Source organism: Aquarana catesbeiana, linkage group LG05 (genome assembly GCF_042186555.1).
Source record: "Aquarana catesbeiana isolate 2022-GZ linkage group LG05, ASM4218655v1, whole genome shotgun sequence".
In the NCBI taxonomy this organism is placed as follows: domain Eukaryota; kingdom Metazoa; phylum Chordata; class Amphibia; order Anura; family Ranidae; genus Aquarana; species Aquarana catesbeiana.
Genome location: NC_133328.1, coordinates 638,371,774 through 638,393,225, shown reverse-complemented (window position 1 = coordinate 638,393,225; position 21,452 = coordinate 638,371,774). Strand labels below are relative to the sequence as shown.

At 45.2% G+C, this 21,452-nt stretch overlaps 1 protein-coding gene across 1 annotated transcript in view; it reads left to right on the top strand.

The window, feature by feature from the left end:
- Positions 1-21,452, top strand: part of LOC141146121 (uncharacterized) — a 132,151-nt gene that overhangs the window by 42,238 nt on the left and 68,461 nt on the right. Inside the window, exons 2-3 of the mRNA XM_073632875.1 lie at positions 3,448-3,730; positions 19,912-20,069. Of these exons, the coding sequence (XP_073488976.1) occupies positions 3,448-3,730; positions 19,912-20,069 (441 nt within the window). The remainder of the gene's footprint in view (positions 1-3,447; positions 3,731-19,911; positions 20,070-21,452) is intronic.

The window sequence follows — 21,452 nt, the reverse complement described above, 5'->3', positions numbered from 1 at the left end:
AATTCTGATGCCAGGTCCATATCTCCGATGGGGTGACTGAAGTCTGCTATCCTGATCTTGGATCCAGGTGGAGGTTTAAATTTCCCAGACTGCACGAAGCTTTCCCGCTGCTTGCCACCAATGTCACGGAACGTTCCACACTCCGCTTGAGTGCTTCCGTCATATACCACTTCCTCCCAGTCTGTATACAGATATCCCAACCTCTCTGAGCACAAAACAAGGCGACACTTGCTTGTTGCTACCAAGAATTGTTTATTTAGACTCAAAATTACAAGACTTTATATGCCGTTGGAACCTCCTCTAACAATAGAACTGTAACCTAATTAACATAATTGACATGAGCTAATTAACTAATCCTTTATACAGCCTAGGTGACTGAGACATGACCTATTGCCCAGACTGAGTTAATTTTCACAGGACATTTCTCACAATAGCAGCTCCAATAGGAGTCGTCCCGTCTCCTACATTGTATAGAGGACAATGTCATCAGCTCATTCAATTAACATAAACACAGGTAGTTGGAATTGATGACACCAGCATCTCCTCATAGGATGTGTCCCAACAGAATGAATCAGTCTTATTAGCAGGGGGCTGCTGGAGGAATCCCCCCTCCCTCTTCAGGGACACAAATCTACAGTAAGGAGTCCCCATACAATATATACATATATACACGACTGAGTCCGATTAGTACAGTTCAGCCTGGATTTCTCATTCACCTCACAAAGAGTATTGTTCCATTGAAAATCCAGGGCCCATAATCAAAAGGCAACAGGCTTGCATACAGTCCTCTCCAACAGCCTCTGTTCTGGCTAGGTCTGTCACATTAGTCATCCTATCCCTCCCTATAAAAGCTGAGGAGGGCAGGTGACGGACAACATTCCCATCCCTGGCCAACCTGACTGTAACTGACCAACCCCCAGTCCAGATGTTACGTTCATCAAGTATTTTATCGAGCTTAGTCAATACCTCACCATAATTCTTTAACCAGACCTCTAAATCTCGAGCAGGAACACTCTCATTAGTGAGGATAATTGTGATTTTTTTCACTGTAGACCTTTGTGAAACCGCAACTGGGGCCAGACCTTCCCATTCGGGTCTCGACCTGCACCGAGCCTCATATCGCTCCCAGAACAGGTCAAGACCCTCTGGCCTGGTGAAACTAATAGTATATTCCCAGCTCCCAGCAACATGTATTAGGGCATACAGATCGTTTGCCCCAAAACCCATCTCCAAAATCATGTCCACCACTGCACGCCGTGCTGGAGGGATTGCACCACCACCCCATTTAAGAATTACTACATTTCGTCTCGGACCCCCAGCAGAAGCCAGAGACCCAAGACCAGATCCTGGGGTGCTCAAAGTGGTAGGCCGCAGGGAGAGAAACCACTTGGGGGCGGAGCCACCAGGAGCAGAGCGTACCACCTGAGCAAATGTAGGCTTATCAGGGCCAAGGCCCCACACTGATGTTACATTAGTCTGTACATTACAATTATTATTATTATCTGCTTGAACAGAGTTGGTAGGACTGTCTATCACACTGGTGCTGGGATGATTTTTATCAGTCACGCACACATTCACATTCCCATCAGGAATAGTCACAGTTTCTGATGCAATACCAGCTGTCTCCTGAAGCTGTGCTGTAGAGTCCTCAGCAGCTGTGGGGCAAACAGCTTCAGACTCAGCTGAAGGGGGGTTAATAGGCTCTGCTGAATCTTGTAGTTCCTCTGCAGGAATGTAATTTTTTAAGTGCATATTTTGCTGCACTGCAGCATCAGCAAGCACAGCATTGCTACACATAGGACTAGCAGCCTGATTGTCACTGGGCACATTGTCAGTATCAGTCACAGTGTTCACAAAAACAGTTTTATGCACCACATGGGGCTTGACAGGCTTTACCTTGTCAGGCACATTATCAGTAATGTCCTCCTCATGACACACCAACTGATCCTCCCGCAAAGGAGACTCCATTGCCTGGATGGCCCTGAGCATGCCTCCTGAGTCCTGGGAAGGCATGGGGCTGCTTACCTCTCCCTGAGGGGGCAGGGGGTCTGAACTGGGGGTCTCCTCTTACACCTCCATTTTTGTCATTCTGGCAAACCTTCTGTCATTGCAGAATTTTTCCTTAAAGGGCCCATCTCTGCCTTCCATCATGGACATAATGGTTTCCTGGTGTTCAACCCGGACCTTGGCCAGTTGGATCTCCGGATCCATGGTCCCACGTCTCTGGCTATGCAAGCCCTCACGCTGTCTTCTCAACTGCTTCACCTCCGCTCTGAGTTTGTACAGCTTGTCTCTCTCCTTATTCAGGACCTTAATCCCGGCCACCACTCGCTCCCGAATGGCCTCAGAACCTTCATCCTCACCAGGGGTAGAGAGATCCCCAGTCATGGTTTGTGCAGGGGCAGGCATGTCACCCGATGGCCCAGGAGATGGCTGAGAGCTTCCAGCAGGAGAGGCCCTGCTGGCCTCCATGGCTTCCCCAGAAAGGGGCCAGGAGGGCTGGGAGAGATTTCACCACCACTCCCCTCTCACACAGATCACCTGGAGGAGCTCCAGAGACAGCTTCCTCCTGACACACCTGTGCTCCAATGATGGGGCACTATTCCTCCCACTGACACCAATGGTGGGACACTATTCCTCTCACTGACACCAATGATGGGGCACTATTCTTCTCAATGACCCCAATGATAGGGCACTATTTTTCCCACTGACACCAATAATGGGGCACTATTCCTCTCACTGACACCAATCATGGGGAACTATTCCTCCCACTGACACTAATGATGGGACACTATTCCTCCAACTGATATTAATGATGGGGCACTATTCCTCTCACTAACACCAATGATGAGGCACTATTCCTCTAGCTGACAACAATGATGGGGCACTATTCCTCTCACTGAGACCAATGATGGGGCACTTTTCCTCTCACTGACACCAAAGATAAGGACACTATTCCTGTTGCTGACACCAACTATGGGGCATTATTCCTATCGCTGACACCAATCATAGGGGAACTATTCCTCCCACTGACACCAATGATGGGGCACTGTTCCTATCACTGTCACAAATGATGGGGCATTATTTCTCGTCCTGCTGACCAAAGTTGCTATGTAATTTAATTACTCCCACTGACCACCAAATCCAAAGCGATTTTTTTTTTATCCCTAATGGCCACAGTCCAGCCCCCCATAAAGCCTGAAGAATAGTAGACTGGCCCTTTGTTTAGAACGTTTGGAGATCCCTGGAGGTTTGTATTGGTGATGTGATGTCCTGGTGGTGGGTATAATCATAAAGGTGGAGAGAAGGCCAGGAAAAGAGTATTCTCTATCCTATGAAGGTTTAGATCATGGAATTGGTAGATATTCTTTTTTTAAATGGTAAATTTACCTTAAAGTGACATTTTTGGTTGTGAGGTCACTAATTGATTCTATGTCTTATCTCTAGCGGTTAATGTGGCCCAAAATGGAACAGCCAGCCAGAGTTCTGTCTACAAGTCCGAAGTGATGTGCTATGCAAACAAAGCCATAGACGGAATGGTAGAAGTGGATTTTCATAAAGGTTTCTGCTCTCACACCATGCGGAACTATGAGCCCTGGTGGCATCTGGACCTGAAAAAGACCTACAACATATCCAGTATCGTCATCACAAACCGTCAGGACAGCTATGTGGAACGCCTGCTGGGGGCCGAGATCCGCATTGGTGATTCACCTGACCGCAAAAATCCTGTGTGAGTACATGGAGGCTTACTTCTTCTTCCAAAAGGGGCTACAAACTATGATGGTGCCCCAATATGGGCTGATAAGCAGGTGGATTAGATTTGTGTTACCAAATCAGTCAGAAATTGACCATCCCAACTGCTGCCATCCATGCAAATTGTTAGAAAATAATAAGTAAGTTTTATATATATATATATATATATATATATATATATATATAATTTTATTTATATCTAAATTATAAATATATATATATATATATCTATATCTATATATATATATATATATATATATATATATATATATATATATATATATATATATATTATGTTTATATATAATTGTATTTTTGTTTTTATATACAGTATCACACAAAAGTGAGTACACCCCTCACATTTTTGTAAATATTTTATTCTAACTTTTCATGTGATAACACTGAAGAAATGACACTTTGCTACAATGTAAAGTAGTGAGTGTACAGCTTGTATAACAGTGTAAATTTGCTGTCCCCTCAAAATAACTCAACACACAGCCATTAATGTCTAAACCGCTTGCAACAAAAGTGAGTACACCCCTAAGTGTAAATGTCCAAATTGGGCCCAATTAGCCATTTTCCAATCCGGTGTCATGTGACTCGTTCGTGTTACAAAGTCTCAGGTGTGAATGGGGAGCAGGTGTGGTAAATTTGGTGTTATCTCTCTCACTAATACTGGTCACTGGAAGTTCAACATGGCACCTCATGGCAAAGACGATGGCCAAGGCCATACAGCGGTTTAACAGGACAGGTTCCACTCAGAACAGACCTCACCATGGTCGACCAAAGAAGTTGAGTGCACGTGCTCAGCATCATATCCAGAGGTTGTCTTTAGGAAATAGACGTATGAGTGCTGCCAGCATTGCTGCAGAGGTTGAAGGGGTGGGGAGTCAGCCTGTCAGTCCTCAGACCATACACCGCACACTGCATAAAATTGGTCTGCATGGTTGTCATCCCAGAAGGAAGCCTCTTCTAAAGATGATGCACAAGAAAGCTTGCAAACAGTTTGCTGAAGACAAGCACACTAAGGACATGGATTACTGGAACCATGTCCTGTGGTCTGATGAGACCAAGATAAACTTATTTGGTTCAGATGGTGTCAAACGTATGTAGCAGCAACCAGGTGAGGAGTACAAAGACAAGTGTGTCTTGCCTACAGGCAAGCATGGTGGTGGGAGTGTCATGGCCTGGGGCTGCATGAGTGCTGCCAGTACTTGGGAGCTACATTTCATTGAGGGAACCATGAATGCCAACATGTACTGTGGCATACTGAAGCAGAGCATGACCCCCTCCCTGACTGGGCCGCAGGGCAGTATTCCAACATGATAACAACCCCAAACACACCTCCAAGACGACCACTGCCTTGTTAAAGAAGCTGAGGGTAAAGGTGATGGACTGGCCAAGCATGTCTCCAGACCTAAACCCTATTGATCATCTGTGGGACATCCTCAAACGGAAGGTGGAGGAGCGCAAGGTCTCTAACATCCACCAGCTCCGTGATGTCGTCATGGAGGAGTGGAAGAGGACTCCAGTGGCAACCTCTAAAGCTCCGGTGAGCTCCATGCCCAAGAGGGTTAAGACAGTGCTGGAAAATAATGGTGGCCCCAAAAAATATTTGACACTTTGAGCCCAATTTGGACATTTTCACTTAAGGGTGTACTCACTTTTGTTGCCAACGGTTTAGACATCAATGGCTGTGTGTTGAGTTATTTTGAGGGGACAGCAAATTTACACTGTTATGCCCCGTACACACGGTCGGACTTTGTTCGGACATTCCAACAACAAAATCCTAGGATTTTTTCCGAAGGATGTTGGCTCAAACTTGTCTTGCATACACACGGTCACACAAAGTTGTCGGAAAATCCGATCGTTCTAAACGCGGTGACGTAAAACATGTACGTCGGGACTATAAACGGGGCAGTGGCCAATAGCTTTCATCTCTTTATTTATTCTGAGCATGCGTGGCACTTTGTCCGTCGGATTTGTGTACACACGATCGGAAATTCCGACAACGGATTTTGTTGCCGGAAAATTTTATCTCCTGCTCTCAAACTTTGTGTGTCGGAAAATCCGATGGAAAATGTCAGATGGAGCCCACACACGGTCGGAATTTCCGACAACACGCTCCGATCGGACATTTTCCATCGGAAAATCCGACCGCGTGTACGGGGCATTATACAAGCTGTACACTCACTACTTTACATTGTAGCAAAGTGTCATTTCTTCAGTGTTGTCACAAGACTAAAATATTTACAAAAATGTGAGGGGTGTACTCACTTTTGTGAGATAATCTGTATGATATAAGTAATATCTATTATTACTTTCACTGTTTCACAGTATAAATGAACCCCTTATAGTGATTATTTGCTCTTTTTGTACTATAAAGGGCTAAGTTTTTTTTTTTTTACCCTATTATGACAGTTGATACAAAAAAAAAGCATTCTGCTGCTACTAAACATCTTAGACCTGGTTCACACCTATGCGATTTTTGGTGCTTTTTGCAGAAATGCACTACAGCTCATTTAACATGGTTTCCTATGGGACACGTTCACATCTAAGCTTTTTTTCTGCCGCTGCGTGTTTGGAAAGGGTCAGCAAAACTGTGTGGTTTTTTTTTTTTGCTTTTTGTGGTTCAATAGACTTCAATGGAGAAGCTGCAGAAAAGCATGTAGTGTGTTGCATCTTTTAATCTGCCCAACAACAAATTGGCCAAAAAATGCAAAACGCAAATCACAGCAAAGTCGCGTGTGCAAAGACGCACTGCAGAAAGCACTGCAGAAACGGATCAAAAGCAAACTGCATAGGTGTGTACCGTGCCTCATGCTGGCCATACACAGATCGATTTTCGGACAATAATATTCATACGAAAAATCTTTGTACAGTCGCTGAATGAAAGAATGTTGTTTGAAGATTTCTCTTGCTTTTAACATTCAGTTTTAAAATGAATGTCATTTCTGTTCAAAAACCACATACACTGAAATTCCTTTGACCAAGAAGTTTTCTATTCTGCTCCTTCAGATTTTCCCATCACTGTGGTCAAAAATGAATGCAGATTTGACCGCACTAACCATTAGAAAATCAATGAATGCTCTCACAATTAAAGTTTTTTTGAAGGAAGACATTGTTTTTTGTATGGACAGCATAAGTGACTTTTATCAAACCATCTGCCTATGACAAGGGAGTCTGTCATACATAATATATTACAGTTCTGTCTGAAAATCCGCAAAATACTCTTTAATTTTTTTTTTCTTTAAAAAAATAATTTGATCTCTGAGTCTGATGATATTTACCAGATTCAACCTCTAATAGTATATACAGTGCCTTGCAAAATTATTCACCCCCTTGGCTTTTTACCTATTTTGTTACATTACAGCCTTCTGTTCAGTGTTTTTTTTTAATCTGAATTATATGTGATGGATCAGAACACAATAGTCTAAGTTGGTGAAGTAAAATTAGAAAAATATATACATAAAACTATTTTTCAGAAATAAAAAACTGATCATTTTGCTATAGGCCGGGTGGTGGTTCAGTTATCCTGACTGCACGTCTTTCAGGATAACTGCCGGCGCGTGCACGTGGGGGAGCGATCAGTGGTGTCTGACACACCACTACAACGATCTCTGACGGAGGCTCTATACCACTTGATCAGGGATATCCAATCTGACAGACGTGAGTAGAGGAGAGCTGATCGGCAGGTCTCCTGACAGGGGGGTTCTGCGCTGACTGACTATCAGCGCAGCTCCCAAGTGGATGCCCACATTGGACCACCAGGGATTCCACCAGGACCACCAGATATGGCAGAGAACGGATGGATGACCAGGTATGCCACCCATGGCCACCAGGTATGACAGTGCCCAAAATATGCCAATCAGTGCCCACAAATGGTGCCAGTCAGGGCCCATTACCAATACCTGCCAGATGTCTCCCTATCAGTAATGCCCATCAGTGCTATCTATCAGTGCCCATCAGTGCCACCCATCATTGTCCATCAATGCCACCTATCAGTGCCCATTAGTGCCCACCTATCAGTGCCCATCCATGCCACCTATCAGTCAGTGCCACCCGCAAGTACCAATCAGTGCAGCCTTTCAGTGCCCATCAGTGCTGCCTATCAGTGCCCACCTATCAGTGTCCATCAGTGCCACCCATCATTGTCCATCAATGCCACCTATCAGTGCCCATCAGTGCCCACCTATCAGTGCCCATCCATGCCACCTATCAGTCAGTGCCACCCGCAAGTACCAATCAGTGCCGCCTATCAGTGCCGCCTATCCGTGCCCTATCATCAGTGCCCATCAGTGCCACCTCATTGGTTCCACCTTATCAGTGCACATCAGTGCCACCTTATCAGTGCCCATCAGTGCAGCCTCATTAGTGCCCATCAGTGAAGGAGAAAACTTACTTATTTACAAAAAGAAAACCTTTTTTTTTTTTCAAAATTTTCGGTATTTGTTTATTTGTTGCGCAAAAAATAAAAACCCCAGCAGTGATCAAATACTACCAAAAGAAAGCTCTATTTGTGGGAACAAAATGGTGAAAGAATTGTTTGGGTACAGTGTGGCATGACAGCGCAATTGTCATTCAAAGTGTGACAGAGCTGAAAGCTAAAAATTGACCTCTGCCGGGTTAGCCCCCCCATATCAAAATTTTTGAAAAAATCTTATGCAGTTTGTTAGATCTTTGTTAGATCAGGTTAGATTCATTGTTGTTTGCGTTAGATCTCACACAGAAGAAGCAATATTAACAGTTATTTTCTGGGGGGGGCTAACCCGTCATCAGCCCCCCCTTATCAAAAAATTGACCAAACAGTTAGCTATTTTGGAAGCAATTTGTTAGATCTGGTAATATCAAGTGGTTTTAACGTTAGATCTCACATAATTAGAGACTTATTAAGTGATTAATGAGGGGGGGGCTGGCCCCCCTTATCAAATTTTCTGGCCAAAAATCATTCAGGCTAATAGATATTCGTTAGATCCGGTAAGATCAAGGGGTTTTAAAATTAGATCTCACATCATTTCAGAGATATTCCACATCAAAATAGAGATATTAGGTGGTACATATGGACGGGCTGGCCCCTCCTTATCAAATTTTATGGCCAAAAATCATACAGGCTAATAGATATTCGTTAGATCCGGTAAGATCAAGTGGTTTTAACGTTAGATCTCACATCATTTCAGAGATATTCCACATCAAAATAGACATATTAGGTGGTACATATGGACGGTTTAGCCCCCCCCTTATCAAATTTTCTGGTCAAAAATAATTCAGACTAATAGATATTCGTTAGATCCGGTAAGATCATGTGGTTTTAACGTTAGATCTCACATAATTAGAGACTTATTAAGTGATTAATGAGGGGGGCTGGCCCCCCCATCAAATTTTCTGGCCAAAAATCATTCAGGCTAATAGATTTTCGTTAGATCCGGTAAGATCAAGAGGTTTTAACGTTAGATCTCACATCATTTCAGAGATATTCCATATCAAAATAGAGATATTAGGTGGTACATATGGATGGGCTGGCCCCCCCTTATCAAATTTTCTGGTCAAAAATCATTCAGGCTAATAGATATTCATTAGATCCGGTAAGATCAAGTGTTTTTAATGTTAGATCACACATAATTTCAGAGATATTCCACATCAAAATAGAGATATTAGGTGATACATATGGACGGGATGGCCCCCCCTTATCAAATTTTCTGGCCAAAAATCATTCAGGCTAATAGATATTCGTTAGATCCGGTAAGATCAAGTGGTTTTAACCTTAGATCTCACATCATTTCAGAGATATTCCACATCAAAATAGAGATATTAGGTGGTACATATGGACGGGTTAGCCCCCCCTTATCAAATTTTCTGGCCAAAAATCATTCAGGCTTATAGATATTCGTTAGATCCGTTAAGATCAAGAGGTTTTAATGTTAGTTCTAACATAATTTCAAAGATATTCCATAAAAAATAGAGATATTAGGTGGTACAGAAGGTACATCCATCTTCAACCGTCTCTGGATGGTCTCTGGAACATTCTTTGCATGGTTGTTCAGCGGGAGCCTGTAGTCTCTCCTCACACCTCTGTTCACCTCCCTGCCTCATGGTGATCTCTCCTCAGACCAACAAGCTTAAGTCTTTAGCTAGCCCCCCCTTCTTGCAAAGCAGGCTGGGCTTGGTAGTTCCACCCCCTGTAGAAATCAATGGGGCTGTATTGTGGGCCGTGGTCCTCTGCTGCTGCTTGATTGGCTCCCTCTCCCTGCCAATAGGGACACAGGAAGAGGAGAGGGAGGGGGAGAAATCCCCCACAGGGACTGATATGCGTGCTCTCCCTCAGTGAGTGCCTGTGTCAGTGTCTATTCAGTCCGGCAGTCGCTGGCAGAAATGACGGGAGGTGCGGGACCATGGGTAATAGAGTAGCCCCCGCTACAAAATCCCCCCCACCAAAGAACCTTTAGTCCGCCAAAGGAGGTAAAGAGTCTATGACTTGTTACATGCTTTTGATATACACACAGAAAAAAAAACAGGTTAGTGTGCACAGGAAACCATATAATTTACATCTGCATAAAACCCTGGCAGAGGAACATCCCAACAATTAGTATAGGAGGGGAGGTTAACTGGAATGGCCCAGCTAGATGTGCCAGGGGCTGAGTGTCAGAAACCAAGAAATCAGGCCAAGACAGATTAAATCACACTTGTTTAATAATAAAAGTAAAAAGAACAAACGTAGTCAAAACATAGCCAAAGTTCAGTAACCGGAACGGATAGTCAGCCAAGCCAGAAGTCAGGGATCAATGTAGTGGAACAGCAAGCAGGATCTGGAGCCAGAAAGGATGTCAGCAAAGTAAGTCTTGAACAGGTTCGCAGGAGATTGTTTCTGTGATGTTGACCAAGGCGAAGGCAGAGATCCTCTGGACTGGATGGCTTAAGTAGGCAGGACTGACGAGCAGGATATCATCAACAGCTGAGTAACTGTGGAGAGATAGGAGCTGGCAATTATCCGACAGCTGAGTGGCCAGCTTAGAGAAGGAAGGGCTGAGCCCAGCCCTGACAGTGAGTTGGGATTGTCCACCACCAAATCTGCGGTGGAAGAGTCTATTTCTTCAAGAGTCCTTTTTGCAATGAGAAAGACCTCCTCAGAGCTTTCACCCAAAGTATCATATGTTAGTCTTTTGAGCGGGTGAATAACCCTTCGCTCTCGCTGTTCTTTAGGTTCTAGGGTTACAGGCACACTGGTCTCTTCTTCTTCCTGCATATCAGCTTCAGCTTCCTCAATGAAGGATGAAAAGTCTTAGGGGGTCTGTTGTCAGCAGGGAAGATTGAGGGTCTTCCAACTCTTCAAAAGGTGGACTTTGAGGTACAAACTCTGGAGCCTCTGGCCTGAGAGTCATCTCAGTCACCTTGGGAGGAGAAGAAAGGGGAGGTGGGTAGCAGGCCCTGGCATTTGAGATGGCCACAGACAATCTTTCTCTTTATCCTCGCTGTTTTCATCTTCAGCAAGGGGTACAGAGTGAGATCTTGTCACTGGCCGGGATCTTTGAGAGGCCGTGGGTGTGGACTGTAAATCTGGCTGTGGTGGCACATGAACTGCTTCTGACAGAGGTACCAGATGATTGTGATGCTAAGTCTTCAGCAGGCCTGTGCTTCCCTCTGGCCGGATTTGATATACTGAGTGTCTGGGAAGATGCTTGCAAATGACATAGGGCTGTGACTTTCAGCGGTTAGCCAACTTGTGCTTTCCAGGGACACCCAGGTTTCTCAGTAGTACCTTGTCATCCGGCTGTAGGTCCTGCACTTGTACCCTAAGGTCAAAGTTTATTTTGTGGCATATGAGGCAGCTTGAGCCTTCTCATGGGTGGTTTTCAGACGTCTCTGCAGGCGATCCACACACCCTCTGTGGAAAGTTGCTAAGGTATGGTCGAGGGATGTGCCGAAGGCCAAGTCTACTGGTAGCCGGGCCTACGGTCTGAACATCAAACTATAGGGAGAGTAACCTGTGGCATCATTGGTGGTGCTGTTATAAGCATGCACAATAGCCACTATATGCTTGCTCCAGTGCTGCTTTTGTTCTGAACTTAGAGTTCCAAGTATATCCAGGAGGGTTCAATTGAATCTCTCTGGTTGAGGATCCCCTTGAGGATGATACGGGGTAGTTTTAGACTTCCTGATGCCCAACAGGTCTGAACGTCTCTTGATGAGACTACTCTTGAAATCTCTCCCTTGATCAGAGTGGATGCGTTGGGACAGACCATAGTGCACAAAGAATTTCTCCACGAAAATCTTGGCCACCATGGATGCTTGTTGGTCCCTCGTGGAAAACGCCTGGGCATACCGAGTGAAATGGTCAGTCACTACCAAGACATTTCCCTGCCTGCTCAGATCAGGCTCCAAGCACAGAATGTCAATTCACACCAGCTCCATGGGTCCTTGACTCTGAAGATGGTCCATTGGGGCAGCTCAGTGAGGCAAAGTCTTCCTTTGGATACATCTGATGCAGGAGTGGCAATAGTCCTCAACTTCAGCCTGCATGCAGGGCCAGTAGAACCGGTCCCTCACCAGGAGAAAAGTTCTCTTGGGCCCTAGGTGGCCATGGTTGTCATGTAGGTGTCAGGGCTGGGCTCAGCCCTTCCTTCTCTGAGCTGGCTGCTCAGCTGTCGGCTAATTGCCAGCTCCCATTTCTCTCCATAGTTACCCAGCAAGTCGTCCAGCTCACTTGATCTCTGCCTTCACCTTTGTCAACATCACAGAGTCTTTCTCCTGCGTTCCTGTTGAAGACTTGCTAGGCTGACGTTCCTTCTGGCTCCTGATCCTGCTTGCTGTACTACTACGTTTATCTCTGGCTCTCTGACATTTGCTTGGCTGACTACCCGATCCGGTTACTGAACTCTGGCTTGTTTTGACTACGCTTACTCTGTTTACATTATTATTATTAATATTAATAAACAAGTGTGATTTAACTATACTTCTCTCTCGGTCTGATTCATGGTTCCTGATAGTAGGGCAGTTAATACTGTCTCCGTATGTTTTTCAGGTAGGAATAGCTGCCATTTTTCTTCAGAATCATCAGAGGGACCCCTTCGGTAGACCAACCCTCTGTGCACCTGAAACCGATCTCACTCTCGGTGCAGCAGATGGGTTTCCTTCGGGGAGTCAGTGAGGAGCAAGGCCTTCAATGCCAAGCTACAGGGAGGGTCCTCCAACTGGTCCCTCCGCAGCTCTTTGACAGCTTGGGCAGACCTTCATCCCTGACTTGGGCAACATTGCAATAACATCTGGTACTGTTAGACCTCAGCGCAGCATTCGATACAGTGGACCACAATACTTTACTTGTCCGCCTCGCTGAAGTAGCAGGAGCTACAGGTTCTGCTCTAAAATGGTTTACATCCTTCTTAGAGAATCGCTCCCAGACAGTGAAACTAGGAACATTCACCTCGGAAACCCGGGCAGTCTCCTGCGGAGTCCCTCAAGGATCACCCTTGTCACCAGTACTATTCAACATATACATCCGCCCACTTCTCAATATCATCAGGAAAACCGATCTTTGCTTCCATTCATAAGCTGACGACACCCAACTCTACCTTCGCATCAACGGACAAAAAGACCTTCATCAGCAATTACAGAAATGCCTCACCTTAATAGATGACTGGATGACCACTAGCTCCCTCAAACTTAACGGATCAAAAACAGAGCTTCTTCTCCTACATGCCAACAAAAATTCCAAAATAAAGACTCCATGGACACCTCCCACCATCCTTGGACAGACCATCTCCCCAAGCACCAAAGCCAAGAGTCTCGGAGTCATTCTTGACTCAGGAATGACAATGGATGCACAAATAGGATCAGTGGTGAGCGGATCCCACCATCTCCTCCGCCAACTACGTAGACTCATCCCCTTCATCCCAGAAGAGGACAAAGCGGCAGTTGTGGGAACAATCATCAATTCCCGACTCGACTACGCAAATTCGCTCTACGTAGGACTACCCCAATATCAGCTTGCGTGCTTACAACTCATCCAAAACACGGCGGCAAGACTGTTAGGAAAAAAACCCTGGGAATCCATCTCCCCCTCCCTAAAGAGCCTACACTGGCTAACCGTGAAGAATCGGATCACATTCAAGACCCTCTGCCTCACCCACAAATGCGTACAAGGAAACGCCCCACCATATCTCCGCGAGAAAATAAAACACTACACACCGAATCGCAGTCTTCGATCAGCTAACCAAAACCTCCTTACCATTCCCAAATACCGCTACAAAGCAAAGGGAGAACGAAGATTCGCAGTCCAAGGACCTCGACTATGGAATGCTCTTCCAACTAACATCCGCATGGAAGAAAACCACCAGGCCTTCAGAAAAAAACTAAAGACCTTCCTTTTCTGAGAAGCTGACATCAGAGAATGCATCCAGCGCCTTGAGGCGATTCAGTTCGCATTTGCAGCACTTTACAAATCATTCATTCATTCATTCATTCATTCATCTGGGGACATCGACGGCTGACACTCCAACCTCTTCGGTCGTGGATCCTACTCCAGGTTGATGTTCTGCTCCATGACATAAGGCTCGTACCCTTCAGGTGTCAGTTGGGCCTATTCTTCTGGAGGGTCTTTGGAACAATGGGGCTTTCTTGACAAAGCATCAGCATCTTGTTTCCTTGGTGGTAGTGACGATGTAGGTTAGAGCATTGTTGTCGGTCTTGATCACGAACTCCGCTCCATACAGGTAATCCCTCAGCTTATCCACCCACTTCAAGGCCAGGAACTCAAGTTTGTGCATGGGATAGTTCTTCTCGGCAGGGACCAAGTTCCGACTCACGTAGGCAACAGGCCGTAGATGGCAGTCATGTTCTTGATATAGCACCCCACCTAACCCATCTCGACTGGCGTCAAAGTGTAGCTCGTATGGCTTGGTTGGATCTTCATAGGCCACGACTGGAGCGGTTGTTAGGCTTCACTTCAGCTGCCTAAAACCTCTTCACACTTCAGAGTCAATTGTTCCTGAATGGACTCTCTGGGTTTTCTGGGCCCTCCAGCTGGTCTGACAGGCTTCGCCAGATCAGGGTCAGCGTCTTAGTGAATCCCTTGACAAATCTTCTGTAATAAGAGCAGAATCCCAGAAATTACCTAAGCTCAGTCACGTTGGTAGGCCTCAGCCAGGAGGTCAGTGGCCACTTCATCAGCAGACACAATGTGACCAAGGTAGTTGACCGAGGGTTGATAAAACTGGCACTTTTCCAGAGACAGCTTCAACCCCCTCACCATGGAGTCTCTTAAGGACCTTCTGCAGAAATTCTTCGTGCTCTTCCAGGGTCTTGCTGAAAACGATGATGTCCTCTAAGTCAGTGTTTCTCAACTCTAGTCCTCAAGGCGCACCAACAGGTCATGTTTTCAGGATTTCCCTCAGATAAAACGGCTGTGGTAATTACTAAGGCAGTGAAACTGATCAAATCACCTGTGCAAAATATTGGAAATCCTGAAAACATGACCTCTTGGTGCGACTTGAGGACTGGAGTTGAGAAACACTGGTCTAGGTACACCAACACCTCGATCAGTTTCATGTCACCCACGGTCTTCTCCATTAGCCTGGGGCTGGGGCACCAGACAGGCCTTGATGCATACGGTCAAATCCAAATATCCCCTGCGGTGTAATGAAAATGGTCTTCTACCGATCCTCAGGGTGCATGGGATTTGGTAATACCCACTCTTCAAATCCAGCATGCTCAACCACTTCGCTCCTGACAGGCTCTGCAAGGCATCTTCTATCCTTGGGGTGGTATATTGGTCGGGAATGGTCCTTCAGGTCAGCATCCGGTAGTCAATACCCAGCCTCAGTGACCCATTCTTCTTCCGTACCACCACTATTGTGGAAGCGTATAGACTCTGGGACTCTCGGATGATACCTGCCCTTTTCAACTCTGCTAGTTGTTCATGCAGATCCTCCAAGTCCCCTAAAGGAATCCATCAAACTATTTCCCTGAACAGCTTATGCACTCGAAGAGATGGATCTGGTATTGGGCACTTTTTGTACACCCCACATCAAATTCACTCTTGGAGAATGCAGCCTGCCATCTCAGGAGCTGAGTCTTGGTCCTTTCTTTCCATTCAGGCAAAAGGGGAGTATTTTTCGGATAGAGCTCCTCCACAGAGATCCCATCCTTTGCTCCCCCCACCAAATCAGATGGCGGGACTGGGGTGGCCAGATTCACTTGTCCCAGCAACATCTGAGCCGGCATCTTCACTGGCAAGGCTGTTATGTTGCGGACACAAACCAAGATCTTCCCGTGACTTCTTTGCAACCCTTTGGTTGAAACCACCTCGGGAATTATCTCCACTCCTATGTCTTCTCTCTGTCCGTCTGATTCAAGGACAATGAAAGGGCCTGCTTGCTTCCAATTTAGCTTGACAGATGGTTGTAAATAGGCCACTTTACCAGGCTGTAACACCTTCTCACACTGATGCAAGCACCAGATCTTTCCCTTCTGTTTCAAAAGTCTCACTTTCCCAGCCATGGAGGGATCGAAGGTCAGCTTGACTGGTAGATAGCCATCATAGGGGAAGTTCTGAGTCACAATGCCCCATATCTGCAGCTCATCCAACCTCTGCAAAGGCAGGTGCTTGAGGTGCCTGTCATAGAAGTCTCTGTAGAGAAGAGTCACTTAAGCTCCAGTATCCAGAAGGTCCTTGGTGTAGACTCCCTTTACTTGGATGGGAACAACAGGAGAAGGTCCCACCAGCTTGTCAGGGAGCATGGAGGAAGTGGTGGTCCTGGCCTGTTCGGTGGTTTGTATCCACGCTCCTCTCTGCGAGGTTCTGATTGGGCTTAAGTCTGTGCTAAGTTCTGGGAGTCTGGTGTGCATTGACTCTCCGACACTAGGCAGCATTTGTCAAAAGAAACAGGACACTGGGTTGCTTGGAGGCAACAACGGGGGGCCCTCTGCAAGGGTTTGGACTTTCGCTGCTGTCTCTTCGTGTCATTGGTTTTGAGCCAGGTACCGTAGATGGGCACATGGCTGGCTCCTTCACCAGAGCCTTCCGAAGTTTCCCTCTGGCTTCTGGCACTGTGCTTCAGGCTTCACTGGGCTTGGACACACCTGTCGATTAATGTCCCACATAAATTCAGCATACCTCGGCATGCTCAATGACACTCCTCACTGGTACATGTGAAAATGCTCATCACCGCCTCCGATATAGACACTAGTATGGATATACGTGCATCGCTACCAAATATCCATAATATCCCTGTAATTATGGATAATCAAACATTAAAATAACTTGATCTTACCGGATCTAATGAATATCAATTAGCCGGGGTGATTTTTTGGCCAGAAAATTTGAAAAGAGGGGGTCATTAATCACTTAATAAGTCTCTAATTATGTGAGATCTAATCTCATCCTTATGTACTACCACCTAATATCTCTAACGTTAAAACCACTTGATCTTACCGGATCTAACGAATATCTATTAGCCTAGATGATTTTTGGCCAGAAAATTGCATGTGGGGGGCTAACCCGTCCACATGTACCACCTAATATCTCTATTTTGATGTGGAATATCTTTGAAATGATGTGAGATCTAACGTTAAAACCACTTGATCTTACCGGATCTAACGAATATCTATTAGCCTGAATGATTTTTGTCCAGAAAATTTGATAAGGGGGGGCTAACCCGTCCATATGTACCACCTAATATCTCTATTTTGATGTGGAATATCTCTGAAATGATGTGAGATCTAACGTTAAAAACACTTGATCTTACCGGATCTAACGAATATCTATTAGCCTGAATGATTTTTGACCAGAGAATTTGATAAGGGGGGGCCAGCCCGTCCATATGTACCACCTAATATCTCTATTTTGATGTGGAATATCTCTGAAATGATGTGTGATCTAACTTAAAAACCTCTTGATCTTACCAGATCTAACGAATATCTATTAGCCTGAATGATTTTTGGCCAGAAAATTTGATAAGGGGGGCTAACCCATCCATATGTACCACCTAATATCTCTATTTTGATGTGGAATATTTCTGAAATGATGTGAGATCTAATGTTAAAACCACTTGATCTTACCGGATCTAACGAATATCTATAAGCCTGAATGATTTTTGGCCAGAAAATTTGATAAGGGGGGGGCTAACCTGTCCATATGTACCACCTAATATCTCTATTTTGATGTACAATATCTCTGAAATGATGTGAGATCTAACGTTAAAAACACTTGATCTTACCGGATCTAACGAATATCTATTAGCCTGAATGATTTTTGGCCAGAAAATTTGATAGGGGGGAGCCAGCCCCCCTCATTAATCACTTAATAAATCTCTAATTATGTGAGATCTAACGTTAAAACCACTTGATCTTACCAGATCTAATGAATATCTATTAGCCTGAATGATTTTTGGCCAGAAAATTTGATAAGGGGGGGCTAAACCGTCCATATGTACCACCTAATATCTCTATTTTGATGTGGAATATCTCTGAAATGATGTGTGATCTAACGTTAAAAACACTTGATCTTACCGGATCCAACGAATATCTATTAGCCTGAATGATTTTTGGCCAGAAAATTTGATAAGGGGGGGCCAGCCCCCCTCATTAATCACTTAATAAGTCTCTAAATATGTGAGATCTAACATTAAAACCACTTGATCTTACCTGATCTAACAAATTGCTTCCAAAATAGCTGTTTTGTCAATTTTTTGATAAGGGGGGCTGATGACGGGTTAACCCCCCCCAGCAAATAACTGTTAATATTGCTTCTTCTGTGTGAGATCTAACTCAAACAACGGTTGATCTAACCTGATCCAACAAAGATCTAACAAACTACATAAGATTTTTTCAAAAATTTTGATATGGGGGGGCTAACCCGGCAGAGGTGAAAATTGGCCTGGGCAGGAAGGGGGTGAAAGTGCCAGATATTGAAGTGGTTAAAGGGAATGTGAAGCTTTGTTTAAAAAAACAAAAGAAAAACAAGCATGTCATACTTACCTCCTCTGTGCAAGGGTTTTGCACAGAGTGGCCCCAATCCTCCTCTTCTGGGGTCCCCCGCTCCTGGCTCCTTCCCACAGAGAAGCGCTTTCCATGGGGGCACTCATGCGGGTGCGCTCCTGTGTCCTGCTGCTGCGTCCATTGACACAGACAGCAGGACTCAGCCTGATTGACAGCAGCGGGAGCCAAAGGATCTTGCTGCTATCAATCTATCCAATAAGGACCCAAGACACCGGCTGGAGCTGGTGTGCTCGATCCCATTGCTGGAATGATCGGGTTCAGGTAAGTAAAAGGGAGGCATGAAGGTAAAAAACTGTGAGGGTTTACAACCCCTTTAACTAAATTATCCACCACACTTTTTTTAAGAGGTTATTGTCCGATTAATCATAACAACAAATGGGCCAACTAATCGTTTATGAAAATAATCGTTAGTTGCAGCCCTAGGCTACTGGTGCTTGCTGGAGGATATAAATAATTGGGACGGGCCATGTGCTCGCTCTTTCCCTGGGCTTCAGCCTAAGGAGGTGCTGCTAGATGGAGCAATGCTGTTAGGGCCAATAGCCTGGTTTGGGGTCTAATGTGTGCTGAAGTGGTCCTAAAGCTGTCCTGATTTATCTGGAGGAAGCTGTGCCAAAAAGGAGACACAGAGGAAATTCCCTTGCTGGAGAGAGCCGGGAAGATGGCTGGTCTCCCAGAAGGACCTGGGGACTCACTTGGAGGACACACTAAAATTCGGGAATGTACTTACGGTGTTGCCAGGTTAGCTTAAAGGTTTTGACGCTCAAGCTGTACGTTGATCTGGAGAGTCTCTAAGTCATCTGCTACGGTATCTGGGACCCCTAACCCTCACCTCCTTGACTGTTATTTAAGAAAAATTTAAAAAGACAAGTGACTGGCGGACAATATTTTTTCTCGGCCCCTGCCCCCCATTTTAGCCATGGACTCGACTCTGAGGGTGAAATGCTGGCCCGCCTCTGCCTCTGACGGTGCTTTCCTGCCTTTGGGGTGTTAGATGGGTTCTACACTAGTAAAATAGGGGATGTTGGTGGTAACATGACTGACGCATTTACCGTGCTAAACCATAGGAGGATTTATCACCCAGTTCTTAGACAGGGACAAGACTTCCTGGAAGAATTGTACTGCTCCATAGAGGTGCTACTCATTGCCCAATCTCCTTTTCTATCTCTCCAGGTGCAAAAAGGTCACAGATGTCTCCAAACCTCAGATCTCTCTGTGCTGCAATGGGATGTTGGGTCGATACGTCAGTGTGGTGATCCCTGGGCGTTCGGATCAACTGGTACTGTGCGAAGTGGAGGTTTATGCAAAGGAGAACGTGGCCATGAATGCTGGTAACATCGCATGCACAGTTATCTCTGGCAATGTTTGGAGCACATCGAATGTGGCTATTTTCCTACTTCTGTACTACTTTATAATGAACCTTCCCTGAGAGAAATATAGGGTCTGCTCTTGGTTAGGGATGAGCTTCGAGTTCGTGTCGAACCCCTGTTCGAATCGAACATCGTGGCTCAGGGGGTTTAGTACACGCCCCACACTATATAAGGCCGCCTGCGTGGCGGCCTTGTGTAGTGTGTTGCGGTGGCAGAGAGAATTAGACAGAGAGAGAGACGCTGTCATTTGATTTAAGTTAGATAGAGTAGGCAGGCGAGTCAGTTAGCTGCACTTACAGTGTATATATATGCATCCCAGGTGTTGTGTGTATATATATATATATATATATATATATATATACACTGTATTCAGTTTAGCTAGATCCGTTCCTGTTATTCTCTTTCTAATATAATGACAGGCAGGCAGGTGTTTTTACAGTATTTACAGTATTTAGTGTACTGTGTACCCTGCACAGTTGCACATATAGCTACCTGAAGACAAGTGCTGGTGTTCTTCTTCTGATCCTATTAATACTGCAGGCAGGCAGCTTGAAGTATTTACAGTTAGTGTACTGTGTACCCTGCACAGTTGCACCTATAGCTTACCTGAAGACAAGTGCTGGTGTTCTTCTTCTGATCCTATTATTACCACAGGCAGGCAGCTTGAAGTATATACAGTTAGTGTACTATGTACCCTGCACAGTGTGCACCTATAGCTACCTGAAGACAAGTGCTGGTGTTCTTTTTCTGATCCTATTAATACCACAGGCAGGCAGCTTGAAGTATATACAGTTAGTGTACTGTGTACCCTGCAGAGTGTGCACCTATAGCTACCTGAAGACAAGGACTGGTGTTCTTCTTCTGATCCTATTAATACCACAGGCAGGCAGGTTGAAGTATTTACAGTTATAGGGCGTACACACGGTCGGACTTTGTTCGGACATTCCGACAACAAAATCCTAGGATTTTTTCCGACGGATGTTGGCTCAAACTTTTTTTGTCTACACACGGTCACACAAAGTTGTCGGAATTTCCGATCGCCAACCACGCGGTCACGTACACCACGTACGACGAGACTAGAAAAGGCCGGTTCAGGACCAAGCGCCGCACCCTTTGGGCTCCTTTTGCTAATCTCGTGTTAGTAAAAGTTTGGTGAGAGATGATTCGCGCTTTTTCAGACTCGTGGCTTTCAAATCGTTTTCTGCCGTTCAGTTTGTGCTTGTGGGTTTGTATCTGCTCTTCAGTGCGTGCAGCAAGTTCCGCGTGACTTTAAGTAGTCATTGTATTCTTGTTCGTTTGTTATTGTTTTTCAGGTCGCTCTTCACAGGCCTTGCTGTTCTTCAG